This window comes from Teleopsis dalmanni, unplaced genomic scaffold (assembly GCF_002237135.1).
Source record: "Teleopsis dalmanni isolate 2A unplaced genomic scaffold, ASM223713v2 unscaffolded_contig_0115, whole genome shotgun sequence".
Taxonomy (NCBI): domain Eukaryota; kingdom Metazoa; phylum Arthropoda; class Insecta; order Diptera; family Diopsidae; genus Teleopsis; species Teleopsis dalmanni.
The window spans coordinates 1-19,396 of NW_024031497.1; the positions used below are offsets into that span (position 1 = coordinate 1).

General features: G+C 31.0%; 3 protein-coding genes and 2 long non-coding RNA genes across 6 annotated transcripts; 3 read left to right on the plus strand and 2 right to left on the minus strand.

Moving 5' to 3' along the window:
* Positions 1 to 3: 3 nt before the first annotated feature.
* LOC119663071 lies at positions 4 to 621 on the minus strand. Its single transcript, XR_005250953.1, has 3 exons — positions 502 to 621; positions 174 to 435; positions 4 to 83 (listed from the first exon to the last, which is right to left on the minus strand). It is a non-coding gene; the product is annotated as an uncharacterized LOC119663071 (long non-coding RNA).
* A 3,201-nt stretch (positions 622 to 3,822) lies between these two features.
* LOC119663072 (neprilysin-4-like) lies at positions 3,823 to 8,171 on the plus strand. Of its 2 annotated transcripts, none has more exons than XM_038072739.1 (4): positions 3,823 to 4,650; positions 5,251 to 7,440; positions 7,495 to 7,947; positions 7,998 to 8,171. In XM_038072739.1, the coding sequence occupies exons 1-3, from the start codon at positions 4,020 to 4,022 to the stop codon at positions 7,818 to 7,820; spliced, it is 3,147 nt and encodes a 1,048-aa protein (XP_037928667.1). In that variant the 5' UTR covers positions 3,823 to 4,019; the 3' UTR covers positions 7,821 to 7,947; positions 7,998 to 8,171. The 2 variants fall into 2 exon arrangements, with proteins under 2 accessions (XP_037928667.1, XP_037928666.1); XM_038072738.1 differs by having other exon boundaries at positions 8,015 to 8,171.
* Positions 8,172 to 8,389: 218 nt separating this feature from the next.
* On the minus strand, positions 8,390 to 8,851 carry LOC119663074. The gene is made up of 3 exons (XR_005250954.1): positions 8,781 to 8,851; positions 8,537 to 8,716; positions 8,390 to 8,460 (listed from the first exon to the last, which is right to left on the minus strand). It is a non-coding gene; the product is annotated as an uncharacterized LOC119663074 (long non-coding RNA).
* Positions 8,399 to 14,249, plus strand: LOC119663073 (glutamate receptor ionotropic, kainate 2-like). The gene is made up of 15 exons (XM_038072740.1): positions 8,399 to 8,645; positions 8,792 to 8,952; positions 9,017 to 9,233; positions 9,476 to 9,666; positions 9,725 to 9,947; positions 10,091 to 10,254; positions 10,336 to 10,566; positions 10,630 to 10,833; positions 12,507 to 12,591; positions 12,653 to 12,929; positions 12,994 to 13,195; positions 13,266 to 13,491; positions 13,663 to 13,775; positions 13,836 to 13,985; positions 14,066 to 14,249. The coding sequence occupies exons 1-15, from the start codon at positions 8,399 to 8,401 to the stop codon at positions 14,228 to 14,230; spliced, it is 2,856 nt and encodes a 951-aa protein (XP_037928668.1). The 3' UTR covers positions 14,231 to 14,249.
* Positions 14,250 to 14,566: 317 nt separating this feature from the next.
* On the plus strand, positions 14,567 to 19,396 carry LOC119663070 (glutamate receptor ionotropic, kainate 2-like; the record flags this gene model as incomplete). Its single annotated transcript, XM_038072736.1, is given in 16 exon segments — positions 14,567 to 14,571; positions 14,616 to 14,746; positions 15,152 to 15,321; positions 15,388 to 15,604; positions 15,661 to 15,851; positions 15,918 to 16,116; positions 16,167 to 16,330; positions 16,398 to 16,628; positions 16,709 to 16,912; positions 16,976 to 17,060; positions 17,128 to 17,404; positions 17,490 to 17,691; positions 17,797 to 18,022; positions 18,088 to 18,200; positions 18,294 to 18,443; positions 18,502 to 19,396. Coding segments are annotated over 16 exon segments (2,736 nt in total), but the record flags the coding sequence as incomplete, so codon positions are not given.

Genomic DNA, 19,396 nt, shown 5'->3' on the forward strand with positions numbered 1-19,396 from the left:
ATCCGTAAGGTATGTCAAATCGATTCTCTAGTTTAGGTAGCAGAGGAATTTACATCGACTTGTTTTCCCTTTGGCTGATTGATCTGAAATTTTAAATATAATAACACAGTACTATACAGAATCAGCTGTCATTTTTTGAGCTATCGAAAATGTATTTTGCATTATCAACTAACCGACAACGGATGAGTTTTGTTTACCCCTCTGTAATTTTAAGTGTCCGCTGCTCTCCTTTTGCCACTTTCGATGTATCTAATTTTCCAGTAGTAATTTTAGTAAAATGCTCGAAATGGAGTTGTATAGCCTTAACTAAGTTGGTAGTTTATATTGTATATGCATTTAAGCTTCTTATATTGCTGTAAGATAAATAGTTTTTCATTCATGTGAAATGGATCATCTCCATAGCTTTTTCACTACAATATTGTATACATCGGTGAACTACAAGAAATTGATTAGATTTAAACCTATTTTCAATACAAAGACTGGCTTTTATATAATACTGACCTGTTTAAATATCTTCCTGGACCTGTTTATTCTATTGGAAAATGACCACTCATAAAGAAGGAGAATCGTTATTTTCTATAAAAAATACTTAAAAATGTTCGTAATGTTTGAAGAACTTAAAATGTTTTTTGTAGAGTATTTGCGCACATATCAATTTATACCAATTGATCAATTTAATATTAAAATCTCGTACTTTTAAAAATAATTTATTCTGGCGTTCAATTAATTTCGACTATTTTATTATTTTAAAAAAAGTTCCACATACTGTAGTATATCATTTAATCCATAATTTATTCATAGTGCTGATACTTTTATATGTTACAATGTAAAATGGTTTTTCTTTATATCTGCCTGTACTTTAGGCTCTATTTAAACTAATTTCAATTGATTGTCAGAGTATCCAACTCGGTCAGAGTAACTAAATTTACGAGGTTCAAGGTTAAGTTATCTATTTCAAATTTGCATATGAACTGTTTTTAAATTACCTCATCACACAAATCACAACGACAAATTTATGTCAAATGTGCGAGTTGATTAAAAAATTGCATTTACCACATCACATACATATTAACAGCATAACGAGCACTATATTTGCTCACATCCCTTCCCTTGCGAAACAAAAACAGTTTTAGAATTTTGCATGCTAATTTACGTGCACATAAAATAGAAATACCCGTAGAAATGAGATGATTTCAATATAAAAAACTAAAATAAGATTGTTTTACTGATATTTTGGACAATTCCGAAATGAAACTAATTCATTTTTTTAGGTGGCCCTGATAACTATTGACGGATTTCGGACTAATGCAAACATTTTTATGTGCTTAAAAATTATACCCGCCTTTTCTAGGTTCATAGCTGGTACTTCTATAAGTTCATCACTCCACCAAATACACAATCTTCTCTTATGTTTCATTCTCTCTCGTTCTCAACCATATCTTTTACTGCAGGATCGTCATATAGCCTTACGACATGACTTAATCAACGAAGCTGATTTATGTTTATTCACTGAATAATATCAGTATCGAATCTTCTCTCTTAAGTAATTTTAATGTTCTTCCATAGTTTTTTAACATCAATGTGCTACTACATAGTGTAGCAGACCATGTAGTAGCACCGATCAGAGCAGCGAAATATATAAGGTTTAAGTTTGACCATCGAAAAGAGTTTCCCATCACACATACCTATTTAATATCGTAGTTATTTTTCGTCGATTATCTACATTGACATCGTTGTTGGTATTTACGGGGCTGCCTTAATAGGTTTGAAAGCATAATATCCAGCGATCATCCAAAGTCATGCGTGTTTAGTAATTTGATCATAATACTTATTAATTTTATACCGAGTGTATAAGCAGAAGAACTTAAGTATAAGTAATTCGTTTGAACCAAGATCTTCTACATAATTCTATGTTTAAATTGAGAATTGGGTCATCAGATTGTTATATTTCCGATGTTTTTCCTAACAAAGTTACAATCACTTCCAATCGTGTAAAATATACCGTCTACTGTAAGCTAGTGTGACCTCACATAATTAGAATTACATATTTCTTTTATTTTTTCATAAATGAGCTAGCATGATTTTCAAATCGGACCTCTAATACTAATATTTTTCGTATACAAATTCCGGCGGCAAGATCTTTTTTTGTAGAGAATAGATCCAGCCAGAGAATAATATTGAAGGTAATATCCCATAGTTTCTGTCAAGATAATGATTTATATATGAATAATAAAAAAAATGACGGAATAGTTAGTTAGTTGTAGTTGAAGAAGGACGAGTCCTCCTCAATTAGGTAAAAAGCCGTTTTGAATCCGCAAAAACCTCATAAAAGTGGTAGTAGAGAGAAGATCAAACTAAAACCAGCCAGAGGCATTTACAAAGTCAAGAATCTAACTAATGTTAATACTGGAGATATCGCCAAGTGAATTGAAGAAGGGGGCTCGTAGTAGAAGACAGACTAAGTGAGAATGATTTGACAGAATTTATATATAAATTGATTATTTTATTACAAAACCTTTTTTCTTTTGAATTCACGAATATTATACTGTCAAACCGAATAATATTAACAAATTACTTGACGTAAAAGTACACTTACGAGTATTATTTTTAACATTAAAAATGCTTACACAGAGATTTTTCTATAGTCATATTTTTTAAAATTATTTAACGCATTTTTAATGCTGTTAGCTAGCACTTTTTTCAAATATTGATTTTTTTTCATTATTGATGCATCTAACTTAAACTTTTGCTATTACCTACATTTTTTCTGATTTTTAAGGCTGATAGTTAACACTTTTGTTGTTATAATATATATATAAATATATATATATGTAAATATTGGAGTTATAGGAAGTAGTAATTAAATATGCATAACCAAAATGAACGGACAAATAAAAATTAACTATTAATAGAAGTGTTTTTTTTTTAATTTTAGTTTAATAAAAAAGTGTAAATTAATTTAAAGTAAATATGTTAAGCGCACTTTCTAATGATATAACAATTTAATAAGGTAACAAAGGTATTATAAGAGTATATGTTAATTTCAGAATTAGTTGTTCTGAATTGATGTGTCCCCAAAAAAATCATTTTTAAACTTCTAATGCAGATTCAAATCAGTAACACATCTCACTTGATTGTAAAAAAAAACTTTTAATTAAATTTTTTAATACGTACTGGCGAAGCATTGACAAATCGAAATGGTTAGAAAACAATTCCAAACAAAGTTTTTTATTAAACTCGCAGTGGAACCCGCTTTTCATAGCAGATAAGTTCACTTATATTAAATACGCGCTTATGAGTATATCCCAATTAGAATAGAACTTGCGAATCTTCTCAGAAGACGGAGCACGCTTTTCAATCCATTTTGTACTGAGCGTGAGCTAAATTATCAAAAGATCGCTGTGCGAGATATTTGCGGCATGCGTTAGTGGCAGTTGTAGTCGTTAAATGATGCACCATAAAAGCATAGCCATAGCAGCCTAAGTTGAACCGCAAAACACAGAACACAAAAATAACTATAATAATAATAGCAAAAACAACAACAACAACAACCACACCAAGCACAAGCATAAGTTTTATTAAACACAGAGGAGCTCAGAAGTCGTTATCTGTCTTTATGACTGTCAGTTCATGTTTTGTGGATTTTACAACAAACTGTCGTCCATTTGTTTGCCACTTTCTCAATTTTTCTGTACCATTGATTCATAAATTTATTTTGTTATTTATTTATTTATTTATTTATTCATATGAGTACATCCATTGCGCAGTGATTTCTGCCGTTTGATTCTGTAGGTCGGAGCACTTAAATTTTTCAGTACGGTATGCGCGCGCGATAAAAGCGCCCGTCACGGCACAGTCGAGCAGCCAACATTAATCTAAAATATTTTGTATTCGTTACTCTTTCATCAAGGCAATTTTAACAAATTGCCTTCAATTAAGTTTTTAAATAATCCGTACTACAGTGACGTCACAACGTATTTATTACACATTCATCAGATGCATAAATCCCTATCTTAGTGATGAGTCGAAATACGCGATTAGACTCTGTTAAAATTTTACAAACGCGCTCATATCCTTTACCTCGAGTACACAACTCTGTTGGTCACCATGCACAACGCATAGGTAGCAAAAAGAAATTGGGTCTAGGAGTTAATGAGCATACTGGACGCGTACAGTGGTGTCCTGGATTTACATGTTGTAAATTTTTTATTATACTTCCAGTTGTGATGCTACCAATAACTCTAATGTTAATACTTGTAATGCGTATGGACAACATGCTGTTGGCGCTACATTTGCAAAAGAAAGAAATCCGTGATCAACCTATCTATATGGACTATTATGACAATGCTTTGTTTGATTCAGTCAACGATATTGTTACCGAAAGAATAACCCCACCCTTTGAACCACCTGGTATACTAGATGAAGAACGCTTAAAACGTTGTCTCTCACTAAAATTTGGATTAAGTGAAACAATCGATATCGAAGATCGTGACATAATGAAAGACGCACGCACTTCATTTTTACCTAAAGATACGACAGCCATACCACGAGAATGTTTCGAAACATTTAATATCGGAAACAGCTTTCGTGATCTTGATTACGAGGACCCTTATGATGTGTCGAGAACAAGGTCACGTCGTACATTATCAGGTAAAAAATACGTAAATTAAAATAATTTATTTTAATTTTTTTTGATTGGCTTAATTGCTTCTATAATTTTCACTATTGGCCTGAAAATATTGTCTGAAAATGAATTTTTGAAAATGAACAAACTTTTATAAAAAAATAGAGTTTACTGATTTAATAATATATAATTTTTATTATATATTGTTATCTTCTTGTTATTAAAATTGAATTTTTAATTACTTTTAATTATAAATTTTCTTTTTTTAACCATTTACGTTTTTCATTAATAGTTAACTAGAGAATTTAATTTTTTATTGTTAATTAATATTAAAATTAATTAAGGAAATGAGATAATTATATTTAAATTTAAATTTAAACTTAAAAAAAATTATTTTAGGTTGTATTTTTATTATTTGCATTTTTTTTTAATTTAAATACTACCTTGGATTTATTTTTCTGCTATCCATACAATGTGGAACAAATTTTATGTATTTTAAAATATATCGAAGGATATATAGATGTATATATATATATATATATATATAGATATATAGGATAGAATAGCATATTAGCATTTTCATTGTTATACTAATATAGATTTTATTTTTATACTTAACATTGTAGTAGCTAAAGCTGATAGCAGCACTTCTGAATCAGATAGCGACTACTACTTCGATCCATTTAGCAACGAAGATGAAGCGAGTATAATAGAGCAGACATCATCATTACAATCCTTCTGGAACGAGCAAGGTACAAAAGATAGCATACGTATGACTCAAGCAAATACAATGAAACGCTATATGGATACTTCAGTTGACCCGTGTAATGACTTCTACAAATATGCTTGTGGCAATTGGGAGAAATTACATCCGATACCTAAAGACAAGGCTGGTTTTGATACTTTTGAAATGTTACGAGAAAGTTTAGATGCAGTTTTAAAGCTTTTACTGGAGGCCAATGATGAAAGTTTAAATAACAATAAACAGAAACACAAAATTTTACACATACAGGATAATAATTTTGATCATGATGTGGAGGTTAAATCAGATATTGCATCATCGCCAGCTACAAGTAATGGTGCAGTTGCAGCAGCTTCTGAAAGGGTGGAGATATCTGAAGATGCCCAAAAATCACTAAAAGAAAGGGAAACACAATTACGTAAACAAATCGTTAGTCGAAGAGATGAACTTAGTCGCTTACTTATGCGCTACAAACGTCAGCTATTGATTAGTGGCAACAAACAAAAAAGTATTGCAACACTCGTTAATGTCAATTCAATAAGTGCCCTCAACCCATTGCAACCAATAAAACCCAAAACGGAAGATAACTCAAATACTGCACAGCTAAAGGCAAAATATCTTTATAGATCTTGCATTAATAGTCGTTTACTAAATAAACGTGGCATTGAGCCTTTAATAACACTTATTAATAAGCTTGGAGGCTGGCCTGTCTTAGATCCAAATTGGGATGGTAGCCATTTTGATTGGTTAAACTTAACGGCACAGCTACGACGTTACAATAATGACATAATGTTAGTACAATGGGTAGGTCCAGATATAAAAAACTCTGATGAAAACATCATTCAATTCGATCAAACGAGTTTGGGTCTACCAACTAGAGAATACTTTTTACAAGACATGAATCGCAGATATCTGCAAGCTTACCAGCGTTTTATGTCTGAAGTCATGCAAAAGCTAGGAGCATCCCAAGAAATTGCTGTGAAGACTGCCGCTGAGATTGTAGGTTTCGAAACTCAACTTGCGGGCATCACTTCTCCAGCAGATCAGCGGCTAAACGTAACCAAACTTTACAAACGGATGACACTAAAACAGTTACACGAAATCGTACCAGAAATAAATTGGGTGCGCTATTTAACAATTTTACAGGAGCGCAATGTGCAGGATTCCGAACAGATTGTGGTATATGCCATGGATTATATGCAGGAATTAGTATCACTACTTGCAACAACTCAACCACGTACCGTTTCTAATTACATACTTTGGCGTTTTGTACGCCATCGTATTAATAATGTTGATGATCGATTTGAAGATATCAAACAAAATTTCTATCACACCCTTTTTGGTCGTGAAGAAAGCCCTTCTAGATGGAAAGTTTGCATTGCTCAAGTAAACACCAATATGGGCATGGCATTAGGCTCTATGTTCGTCAAAAAATACTTTGATGAGAATAGTAAACGTGATACACTTAGAATGACACATGAATTACAACAAGCATTTCGTGATGTACTCAAAACTACTGACTGGCTAGATCCAACTACAAAGCATTTAGCAGAATTGAAAGTTAACGCAATGTCTCTCAAAATTGGTTATCCCGATTTTATATTAAATCAAGCTGAACTTAATGAAAAATATGCTGGTATTGAAATACATCCAGAAAAGTATTTTGAAAATACCCTAAACGTATTACTCCATACATCAAAAATTGAACAGGGAAAATTACAGGAAGCTGTAAACAAGACAACATGGCAAACTGCTCCAGCTATAGTTAATGCATATTATAGCCGTAACAAAAATCAAATAATGTTTCCGGCAGGTATATTACAGCCACCATTTTACCATCGCCACTTTCCAAGAGCACTCAACTTTGGTGGCATCGGTGTAGTTATCGGGCACGAACTAACTCATGGCTTTGATGACAAGGGTCGATTATTTGATAAGAATGGTAGCATACACAAATGGTGGACAGACTCTGCTATTAAAGGATTCGATGAACGTGCTCGATGCATAATTGCACAATATAGCAACTATACAGTTGGAGAAGTTGGTATATCCCTTAATGGAGAAAGTACTCAAGGTATGCTTCGCAATTATCGTTTTAATATTCTTTAATAAAATATATACTTATTAGGAGAAAATATAGCAGACAACGGTGGACTGCGCCAAGCTTTTCATGCTTATAAGCGTTGGTTGGTAAGCAACCCTCAAGAAGCATCTGATGAACGATTACCTGGCATTGATATGAGTGGAGAGCAGTTATTCTTTTTAAATTTTGGTCAAGTATGGTGTGGAGCTATGCGTCCAGAAGCTGTTCGTAATAAGTTAAATACTGCCATACACAGTCCAGGAAGGTTTCGCGTAATTGGCACACTTTCGAATTCCAACGATTTTGCACGTGAGTTTCGGTGTCCTAGAGGTTCTCCAATGAATCCAGTTCACAAATGTAGTGTATGGTAAAGACGACTCAAAATAGTATTACCAATGAATACAGTCCAAATCATTCAAACCAATTTACTCCTTGTTTTTCCCACCAATATCAAGTAACACTTATCAATGACTTCTTAGAAGTTTCAGCTAAGCGAAGGTAAACTAAATAATAACCAGTACATACACGATTTAGCACGATTGATGAAGCTATCGTTTTCTTGTAGATTTTGTTCCATGTACTGATGTTTCTCAAACTGTGTCACTCTATAAATTAGACAAGGATTATAAAGAGCCTAAGGCGCAAGCAATCAAACATTAATTTTAAGCAATGCATTTTATTTTTTAAATATTTTGTTTTAATTTTATTTATTAAATTATCTAAACAACTAAATTTAATTATATTTTGTAATTAATGTTTTTAATACGAATATATTAATAAAAGAAATCTTATTTTATAAAACTAAAATATTCTGGAAGAGAAAATTACTCAAATTTTAAATAAATAATGTTTTCTCTTAAACATTAAAAATATAACAAAATTGGATTTATTTTTATTGAGCCAAAAATTGTTTAAATTAAGAATTTTCTGAAAGTATTTAGTTGTTTCCATGCTCTCCACGTGTGCGGGAGTACCATTTGTATCTGGCGAAAGTATCTATCGTTTTAAATACTTTTCAGTGTGGACAGTTAAAAAAGCAAGAAATAAGATGAGAAAACCTTTGAAAATTAAATTTTTAGTTACATACTTGTTTTCATTGATATTTAGTGGTGCAGTAAAAGTAACCATGGCTTATTCACAGCTGGATTCTTATAATTTTGAGTCTAACCAGGGCACAAGCAGCAGCATACGTATCGGTAAGCATGCACTCATAATAGGAAGAGTGTCTTTTTTATATTGCACATATGTCAGCTTATTTACTCTCAAACTAATTGTGTGTATGGCATCTTATTTATTATTACGATATGTCCGATTTTATAGACAAAACTTACAAATTTCTTAGGTTTGATCTCCGATTTCAATACTGAACATTTACGCACTGCATTTGAGTTTGGAATATTCAAAGCGAACTCTGACTTAAGCGTTCCTCTAGTGGGAATAACTGAAGAAATCAATTACGGAAACTCTCTTCAAGCAAATGATAAATTATGCCAATTAATGAAGGTAGGTATAATTAATAATATGAAAGATGGCATATTTTATCTCAATTAACTCAATTCCTTTCTAGGATAGTATTGGTGGGGTATTTGCTCCAACAGCAAAACATACTGCAGCTCATCTCATGCAAATATGTGATGATAAAGATGTACCATATATTTATCCACGGATGACTGACAAGTACGATGGTTTTAATTTATTTCCTCATCCAATAGATGTAGCAACTGCTTTACATTCTATCATAAGTGCTTTCGAGTGGTCACGGTTTATATTTCTTTATGAATCCTGTAAGTAAAGATTTGTTAAGTTATGGTAGTGATCCAAAGCGAAATATTTGTACTACTCGTAGTGAATTTTAGAACCTAGTATAATAATCAATTGTAAATGTACTTAATGTGATGTACGTATAGTTTCTATTAAACTAACGTTCAGTGAACTGGAATACCGACTAATAACCTAAGAATCATTTTCTTATTATTTTGACCATGTTTCTTTAATTTCTTTTATTATTTTCACTAATACATTTTAGCCAATTATCATACGATATTAGATGGACTAATGTCATTTTATAGTAGCAATGGCCCAGCCATATCTGTTGTGCGTTATGATTTAAATTTAAATGGTAACTACAAACCCGTACTGCGTCGTGTTCGGAAATCTGTAGATAATAGAATTGTAGTTGTGGGGTCTACACCATCGGTTGCTGAGCTTTTAAAGCAGGTTTATTTAAAACATATTGATTACATCAAACGTTTATTAATAACGGTTAGTCTTTTAGGCACAGCAAGTCGGTATGATTAATGAGGACTATAAGTATATAATCGGGAACTTGGACTTTCAAACTTTTGACTTGGAAGAATTTAAATATAGTGAAGTTAATATTACTGGTTTCCGAATGTTTTCAATAGATAACCCACAAATACGAGAGTTAATGGATCGTTTAAATGAAGATAAACTTGCAATGCAGTACGGAAAGCCCAAAGAAAAAACTAACGAAGAAGGTAAAGATATAGTATATAAATGATATATAGCTTTTTGTTATATAAAAATACTTTTATATTTTTTATTTCTCAATTTCGACTAAAAAAAATATAAATATTATTGTATTTTGGATTTATTGAAAAAGTTTCATTTGTCCTTATAGGATCTTGTCCTATAACAATTGATATGGCATTGACATATGATGCCATACAGGTATTTGCTGAAACTACTAAGCACTTAATATATAATCCTCAACCACTTAATTGCTCAGACACAAATGATAATGTGCAAAATGATGGTTCAACTTTCGGAAATTACATGAAATCGGTACTTTTATAATACTCATAACTCATAACTCTGTTGCCGCAATTTTTTAATGACTTCATATTTTTTATAAATTCCTTATAGCTCGATATCTCAGATAAAACTATTACAGGCCGTATTTACTTCGAAGGTAATATTCGTAAAGGATATACGTTTGATGTTATTGAATTACAGCAATCAGGAATTGTTAAAATTGGCACGTGGAACGAATATACCAATTTAACTATTGAACGTCCTCCACTTAAAAATTTGGTAAGCCAAACCATTGATGATTCCCTAGTTAATAAAACTTTCGTGGTGCTAATATCAGTTGAGGTAAGATATAGATATATAATTATGACAGATCTTCACATTTTCGTTAACATTGTCTATCATTAGACCAAACCTTATGCCAGTTTAGTGAAAACTCATAAAAAACTGGTGGGTAATGATCAATACGAAGGGTATGGAGTTGATTTGATAACTGAATTAGCGGACAGATTGGGTTTTAATTTTACACTAGTGCCAGGTGGAAATGATTATGGTACTTTCAATAAAACAACTAATGAAACATCAGGAATGTTAAAAAAAATTGTGGAAGGTGTAAGTTTAAAGATATTATTTATATAATTTATTTCAGGGTTTGAATTGCTGTTGCTAATTGCATTGCTTGCATAATTGCTAACGCATTGCATATGAAAATGAAATAAAAATATGCATTAGCAACAGCAAAAAACGTAAACTGGTTTCATTTTGATTGCTTGCTAATAGTCAATTTTACATTTTTGACTATTATGCATTTGGAATATATGCAACTTGCTTGCTTATGCGTTAGCTGCTTGTGTTTTGCTATTAGCAAATGTATATGGATTTCTTCTTTTTGTTTTTGTTTTAAGGGAATGTGTACGCATTATTTCTTTGTTGGTGCATTGAATATAGTTGTGCAAAATTGTAAGTAATGTGTGTGCGTACAATTTGTATGCAATTAATATTATTTTATCTGTAAATAGATTATGCCTAAATTTATGTTTTTTTTAATTATTAAATTTATGATATATATGATATTAATTATTAATTATATATATATGTTTATATTTGTGGGAAAATTTTAAGTAATATGTAGAACATATTATATACAAAGTTGCCGTTATTCTAAAGTGTTTCATTTTAATCGGTGTATCATGGCTCCGCGACTTAATAAATTCGCAATTCTTCAACATTTTAATATAAATAGTGATAGCGATTTAGCAGTTTGTAAAATTTGCAAACATTCGTTGAAGAGGGACAGAATATTTAATTTAAGAACACATTTACAAAATATGCACCAGTTAAATATAAATAAAAATGAAGATTCCAGCTCAAGTAGTAGTGCAATAGTTGTGAAAAAATCATTCCGAAAACAAACAATTAAAATCGAAATGAGCAAAAAAGAGTTATTTCGCTATTCCATTTAATGTCCTTAATTCGGAAAATATGAGAAAGATTATTGACCCTATTTGTCGTGGCTTAGAAGAAAAATTTAATAAAAAATTTGTATTGAAAAGCATCTCCAACGAGCTGTACGAAGAAGTCGAACTGCTAAATCGCTATCACTATTTATATTAAAATGTTGAAGAATTGCGAATTTATTAAGTCGCGGAGCCATGATACACCGATTAAAATGAAACACTTTAGAATAACGGCAACTTTGTATATAATATGTTCTACATATTACTTAAAATTTTCCCACAAATATAAACATATATATATAATTAATAATTAATATCATATATATCATAAATTTAATAATTAAAAAAAACATAAATTTAGGCATAATCTATTTACAGATAAAATAATATTAATTGCATACAAATTGTACGCACACACATTACTTACAATTTTGCACAACTATATTCAATGCACCAACAAAGAAATAATGCGTACACATTCCCTTAAAAAAAAAACAAAAAGAAGAAATCCATATACATTTGCTAATAGCAAAACACAAGCAGCTAACGCATAAGCAAGCAAGTTGCATATATTCCAAATGCATAATAGTCAAAAATGTAAAATTGACTATTAGCAAGCAATCAAAATGAAACCAGTTTACGTTTTTTGCTGTTGCTAATGCATATTTTTATTTCATTTTCATATGCAATGCGTTAGCAATTAGTCGTTTGACAAAAATCGACTGGTTAATATTTATGCATTAGTCAAAATATGGTTGCTTTTGCTAATTTTCAGCAAGCAATTCAAACCCTGATTTATTTTGCTGACTTATATTTATTTGTATATAGGAAGCAGACTTAATCATAACTGATCTAACCATAACTTCTGAACGCGAAGAAGTTATTGACTTTTCTTTACCTTTTATGAATTTAGGTAGAACTTCATAATTTAGTTTATACAATAAATGATACATATATACTATTTAACATTACAGGCATATCAATTTTATTTGTAAAACCAAAAAAAACTCCTCCCGCTGTCTTTTCTTTCATGGACCCTTTTTCTGAAGAAGTTTGGTGGTATTTAGGTTTGGCCTATTTGGGAGTATCATTAAGTTTTTTTATATTAGGTCGATTGTCACCAACAGAATGGGATAATCCATATCCATGCATTGAGGAACCCGAGGAATTGGAAAATCAATTCACAGTAAATAATTCCTTATGGTTTACTACAGGAGCACTTCTGCAACAAGGTTCGGAAATAGCGCCCAAGTATGTTTGTATTTCATATTTCAAACTTCTATTTGATATAATAGTATTAAACTCATAAAAAAAGGGCGCTTTCTACACGAACTATTGCCTCTATATGGTGGTTTTTTACACTAATTATGGTCTCATCTTACACAGCTAATTTAGCTGCCTTTCTGACTATAGAAAACCCTACCAGTGTTATTAACGACGTTAAAGATTTATCTGAAAACAAGGGTGATGTTCAATATGGCGCTAAAAGAACGGGATCCACCCGTGCTTTTTTTGCAGTGAGTTTTATAGTGAATTGTATTATTCTTTATTTCAATTAAATAAAGTTTATTATATATGTTATTTCAGACATCAGAGGAAGAAATTTATAAAAAAATGAATGAGTACATGACAAAGAACCCAGGTTACCTTACTGATGGTAATGAGGCTGGTGTTCTTCGCGTAAAAAGTGAATCCAATTATGCATTTCTAATGGAATCAACTTCAATCGAATATAATACTGTACGCGAATGTAGTCTTATGAAAGTTGGAGATCCTTTAGATGAGAAAGGCTATGGCATTGCAATGAAAAAAAGTACTGCAAAATATTAATTTTTTATTTAATCTACTATTAATAAACATACTTGCATTAATTTTATTTTAAGTTTTGAGTCGTTACTTCCAAATACTTTGATTAGTTATTCAATTACTAATATTTATTATTTACATTATTAAATATAAATATATTACTTATTAATATAAACAGATTGGCCTCACCGTGACAAATTCAATAATGCAATGTTGGAACTGCAAGAACAGGGAGTACTTGCACAAATCAAAACCAAATGGTGGAATGAGATCGGTGCTGGTGTGTGTGAAGTATGGTACCATGTACTCATTTATTGTTGAATCATTTTTTATAAAACTGTTCATTTGCAGTCTAAAACCGGATCAGGAGATGCATCTGAATTAAATCTGCACAATTTAAGTGGTGTCTTCTATGTTCTAGTAGCAGGAAGCTGCTTTTCAGTAGTTTTTGGTGTTGTACAATGTTGCATAGATGTCGGGAAGAAAGCAAACTATTACCAAGTAATGTGTTTTAGTCCAGAATGTGAAACATGTTAAACATGTTATTGAATGTGAAACATGTATTTTGATTAATTTTGTAGGTACCATTTACGGCTGCTCTCTTTGAGGAATTTAAGAATGTGGTACATTTTTCGAATAACGAGCGCACATTGAAGAGCGCTACATCAGTTTACTCACGCAGCAGGAACTCTTCAATGTCAATAAATTCTCTGGAAACCGACTCTGATAAAACAGCAACAAAATAATGAATTTCTTAAATTTAATATATGAAAAACTAGCATTTTCTTTATTTCATTTTCATCTTCAAACAAATTGAAAGGAATCAAAGAGATTGTTTTTTTCTCAATAAGAGTGTCCGCTTATTATAACAGTTTGTTAGAGATTCTAAAAAACGTTGATTTAAAATAAATTGAGCATTTATATATATAGCAGTGTGTTTTGTTTTCAATACGAGTGTATATATATATATTCTTTTGAAAGACTCATTAGTTTTCAATTTTTCTTCAACGGGAGTGCAGTCAAAATTTTATTCACTGATATGTGCTTATAATATACAAAAATAGACATCCACATGTCATAACAAAAATAAATCTGGAAAATTGCAATATGATAAAAATGATAAAAAATGTATTGCAGATACAAAATTTTTAAATTTTTGTTCATATTTTGTGAAATAATCATCTGTAATGCACAATCTAATGATCGTTATAGTAAAAATCGCAACTACGGTTATCAAGAGGAAATTGTGCCCATACCGATTGGTAAGTACTCAAAACCCATATTCTCGTTCTTTGGCGGAATTAAATGAAATACATGAAGTTCAAATAGGGTTAATTAAGGTTAATTAACCATTACCTACAAATTAATTTTCGAACATGAGTATTTTACAAATAACTACGATCCTGGACGGAAGGGTCCTGAATGAACCCTGGAAAAAACAATTAAACAATGCTTAATTTCTTTCAAAATAAAAATAGTAATAATTTTACAATTAATTTCATTTGGAAGCATATTTTTGTTTTTGTTTTTCTTTTGAATCAATCATATATCACATGATCTCATTTTTCGTTTTCATTTCATAAAAAATATATAGAATTAGAAGAAGATAGAAGAATTGAAGAACCAAAATAAATTTTTCGATAAATAATCATTATTAATAATCATAGGATTAATAACCGATCAAAATACTTACGAACTGGGTCGAGTTTTCGATTACGCAATAGAGGTAGCTAATGTAGACACCAGCTCAACTAGACCTCAACTATTCGCAAAAAAGGACGAACTCAATTATGGCGATTGTTTTGAAGGCTATGAAAAACTATGCCAAATGTTGGAAGTAAGTACATACTACATTGGGTGGAGGAAATCTTACAACAACCAACAACTACTTTACTTCTTTCAGACAGGTGTTGCCGGTATATTTGGTCCTTCATCCAAACACACTGCCGAACACCTTATGACTGTTTGTGAATATAAAGATATACCTTATTTTTACCCTTTCTTAAATAGAAACTTGTTAAGTTTTAATTTAAGTCCGCATCCAGCTGATCTGGCATTAGCTCTTTATTCGCTTCTAGCTGCATATGAATGGACAAAATTTACGTTTCTATATGAATCTGGTTAGTAAAAAGTTAAAAAAAAGATGAAACAACCATTTAATAATATTTTTTCAAAGTTGAAGATTTAAACATGCTTCATGAATTAGTGTCACATTATAAGAAAAATGCTCCTATTATCACTGTTTTAAGGTACGATTCCGAACTGAATGGCGATTACAAACCGATTTTAAGAAGAGTGCGCAAATCGACCGATAACAATATAGTTGTAGTAGGTTCAACTAATACCATGGAGGAATTCTTGAAACAGGTTATTACCTATCCTAACTAAACTATAATTAATAAAAAACATTAAATCCATCTTATTTGATTGTAGGCACAACAAGTTGGTATTATTAACGAAAGTTACAATTACATAATTGGCAACCTGGATTTTCATTCCTTTGACCTAGAGGAGTATAAGTATAGTGAAGCAAACATAACAAGCTTTCGCATGTTTTCTCCAGAACAACCCAACATGCAGAATTTATTAAATTCAATTGACTACACAGATGTGGAAGAAATCTTTAGAAATGGTATTTAAGTTATGTAAAAGATCAATACAGAAACAGAAATTTTTTTTTAGGATCTTGTCCCATAACAATGGAAATGGCTTTGACATTCGATGCAGTGCAATTATTCGCAGAAACTTTAAAACATCATAGCCTTCGTGCTATTGGAGTTAGTTGTTCTAAAAATAATGACAACGTTTTAGAGGATGGTTCTTCATTTCGAAACTATATGCGCTCGGTTATACGACTTTTTATTTCAATCCCTTAATCGCATTACTTAATCAGCAAATACTTGTTTTCTCTAGATGGATATTCAAAACAAAACATTAACTGGTCGCATTTTTTTCGATGGATATGTACGTAAAGGCTATACATTTGATGTTATTGAATTGCAACCCTCAGGTATTGTAAAAGTTGGAAGTTGGAATCAAAATGACGGATTCAGTGCTCAAAGACTAGCACCTACTAAGTCCCAATTTGATAATGTAGATAATTTATTAGCGGATAAGACTTTTACGATATTACTATCAGTATCTGTAAGTGTGTTATAAAATTTACATTACATTACATTACTCATTACAGTATCATAGAAAATTTATCAATTAACATTTTTCAGAATAAACCTTATGCTAGCGTAGTTGAAAGTCATCAAATGCTAGAGGGTAACAACCGGTACGAAGGATATGGTGTTGACTTAATAAAAGAACTGGCTGATAAGCTTGGTTTTAATTACACTTTCATGAACGGTGGCAACGACTATGGTACCTTTGATAAGAACACAAATAAATCAACTGGTATGCTTAAAGATATTATCGAAGGTGTAAGTTACATAAAATTTTTGTTATCACTATATTTACCTTTACCTATTTACCTTCAAATATAGACAGCAGACTTGATTGTAACAGATTTAACCATAACATCAGAACGTCAGGAAGCAGTAGATTTTTCAACACCATTCATGAGTTTGGGTAAACATATGTTGAATATTCTTATTATACTAAATACATATAACGATTTCCTTTTAATGATTTTCAGGTATTGCGATATTATACGTAAAACCTCAAAAATCAAAACCAGCGTTATTTTCATTTATGGATCCGTTCTCTAAAGAAGTGTGGTGGTTTTTGGGTTTAACCTATTTGGGAGTATCGTTAAGCTTTTTCATACTAGGTCGTTTGTCCCCAACTGAATGGGATAACCCATTTCCTTGTGTTGAAGAGCCAACTGAACTGGAAAATCAATTTACTATAGGAAACTCACTTTGGTTTACGACAGGTGCCTTATTACAACAAGGTTCAGAAATTGCACCTAAGTACGTATAAATTACTACTAACTTTAAATATACTTTAAATATTTTTCCCATAAATTATTATTGCTTACATTCTTTCTCCCACAAGGGCTTGGTCCACGCGACTAGTTGCTTCTATATGGTGGTTTTTTACACTGATTATAGTATCTTCCTATACTGCTAATTTAGCAGCATTTTTAACTATTGAAAAACCAACGAGTTTGATAGATAATGTGCAAGACTTGGCTAATAATAAAGGTGGTGTCACTTATGGTGCTAAACGTTCTGGATCTACACGAAATTTTTTTTTGGTGAGAGAATTATACATTATATGTATCAAATAACCAGTATTTGATATACCAGTATTTTGATAACCATTATTTTTACTAAAAATTTAAAATAAATTATTATCTTAGACCTCAAAAGACCCTCTTTATAAAAAAATGAATGATTTTATGACAAATAATCCAGACTTACTTACTGATTCAAATGAAAATGGTGTTGAACTCGTAAAAAAAGGTGTCAAATATGCTTTTCTAATGGAATCTACGTCAATTGAATACAATACGATGCGTGAATGCGGTCTACGCAAGCTTGGTGATGCACTAGATGAAAAAGTATACGGCATCGCAATGAGAAAGAGTAAGTCTGCAGTTATTTTTGATTATTAAATGTAAGTACCTTTTACCTATTATATCGTTTCATAGAATGGCCGTATGCAGACAAACTTAACCAAGCAATATTGGAATTACAGGAGCAAGGAGCTTTAGCGAAACTGAAAAACAAATGGTGGAATGAAGTTGGTGCTGGATTATGTTCTGTAAGATAACTAAAAAATTTCAAATTTAATTGATCTAATCAATTGTAGATATCAAATGTTTTAGCTCAATTATATATTTTTTTTTTTACGTAGTCTAAAGAAGAACCACCAGACGCTTCCGCACTTAATATGGAAAATTTAAAAGGTGTATACCTTGTGTTGGTAGTAGGTAGCACTCTAGCAATTATTTACGGTGTTACTAGTTGGCTGATATATGTTATTTCAAAGGCTCGTGTGTATCATGTATGTATTTTCACTGTTTTAATTACAACAACTTTATTACTCTTTCTACACTTTAAAGCTGCCAATAAAAGATGCATTTATAGAAGAGTTTAGAATTGTGACTGATCTCCAAACATACACCCGAGAGCTGAAAAGTTCTGCCTCCGTATATTCAGTTAGCAAAAGTTCATCACTCTCTAGCGCTGTATCTAGTCAAGCTTTACAAACACGTCGGAAATTGAAAACATGAAGTTCTAATTAAAATATTAATAGTTTTAAAAGTGTTTGTAAATACTTATATTTTGGAATGTTAAAATCACAAGCAGATTTAAGTCTATCTAATAAAAATTGTTTGCGATATATTTTACAACAATAAAATAAATTAATTTAAATGATTAATTACGATAATAATTTATAATTACAAATATAGCAACAAGTTGACCAGTTTTTTAAAACTAAACGAATTCAAATAGTTAAAAGTTCATTTAAGTAAAATAAATAAGATAAGTAAATTTGTTAGTTAAACTTAGATTGATACATTAAACATACAATTAACATTGTAATCTAATATTAAGTAAAAAAACAAACACGGACATATAATAAATATCATTTTGGAGCTGATGATATGAGAAATATGTTATTACAATAACTGAATCAAGTGATTAAACAAAAAACTATTCGAATTAGGAGCGCAGATAAATTAATGAGTTCCGCATCTATACTAAAGCATGGATTATATGAATTAATTAACCACGGTAAATACTTTCATAGCTCAACGCGTTTATTGTTTATGTCCAGTCTTTTGCACGCCACAACAGACAATGGATATGGTCGTCAATATCAACTGAAGTTGTTTTTGGACTATTTTTAAATGGTTCAGATTGGTTTGAAGTGGAAATATTTTTTGTAGTCTGTGTATCATCCATATATCTTGAAATAAGAGATCGATATCGTCTACCAATTGTGGCAATAAT

Excerpts from the sequence above, each read along its gene's own strand:
- LOC119663072 (XM_038072739.1), top strand. The coding sequence starts at position 4,020 with ATGAGTCGAAATACGCGATTAGACTCTGTTAAAATTTTACAAACGCGC. Across the intron at positions 4,651-5,250 it reads GTCACGTCGTACATTATCAG|TAGCTAAAGCTGATAGCAGC; the intron begins GTAAAAAATACG and ends TTAACATTGTAG. Across the intron at positions 7,441-7,494 it reads TAATGGAGAAAGTACTCAAG|GAGAAAATATAGCAGACAAC; the intron begins GTATGCTTCGCA and ends TATACTTATTAG.
- LOC119663073 (XM_038072740.1), top strand. The coding sequence starts at position 8,399 with ATGCTCTCCACGTGTGCGGGAGTACCATTTGTATCTGGCGAAAGTATC. Across the intron at positions 12,930-12,993 it reads GGTTCGGAAATAGCGCCCAA|GGCGCTTTCTACACGAACTA; the intron begins GTATGTTTGTAT and ends TCATAAAAAAAG. Across the intron at positions 13,776-13,835 it reads TCGGTGCTGGTGTGTGTGAA|TCTAAAACCGGATCAGGAGA; the intron begins GTATGGTACCAT and ends GTTCATTTGCAG.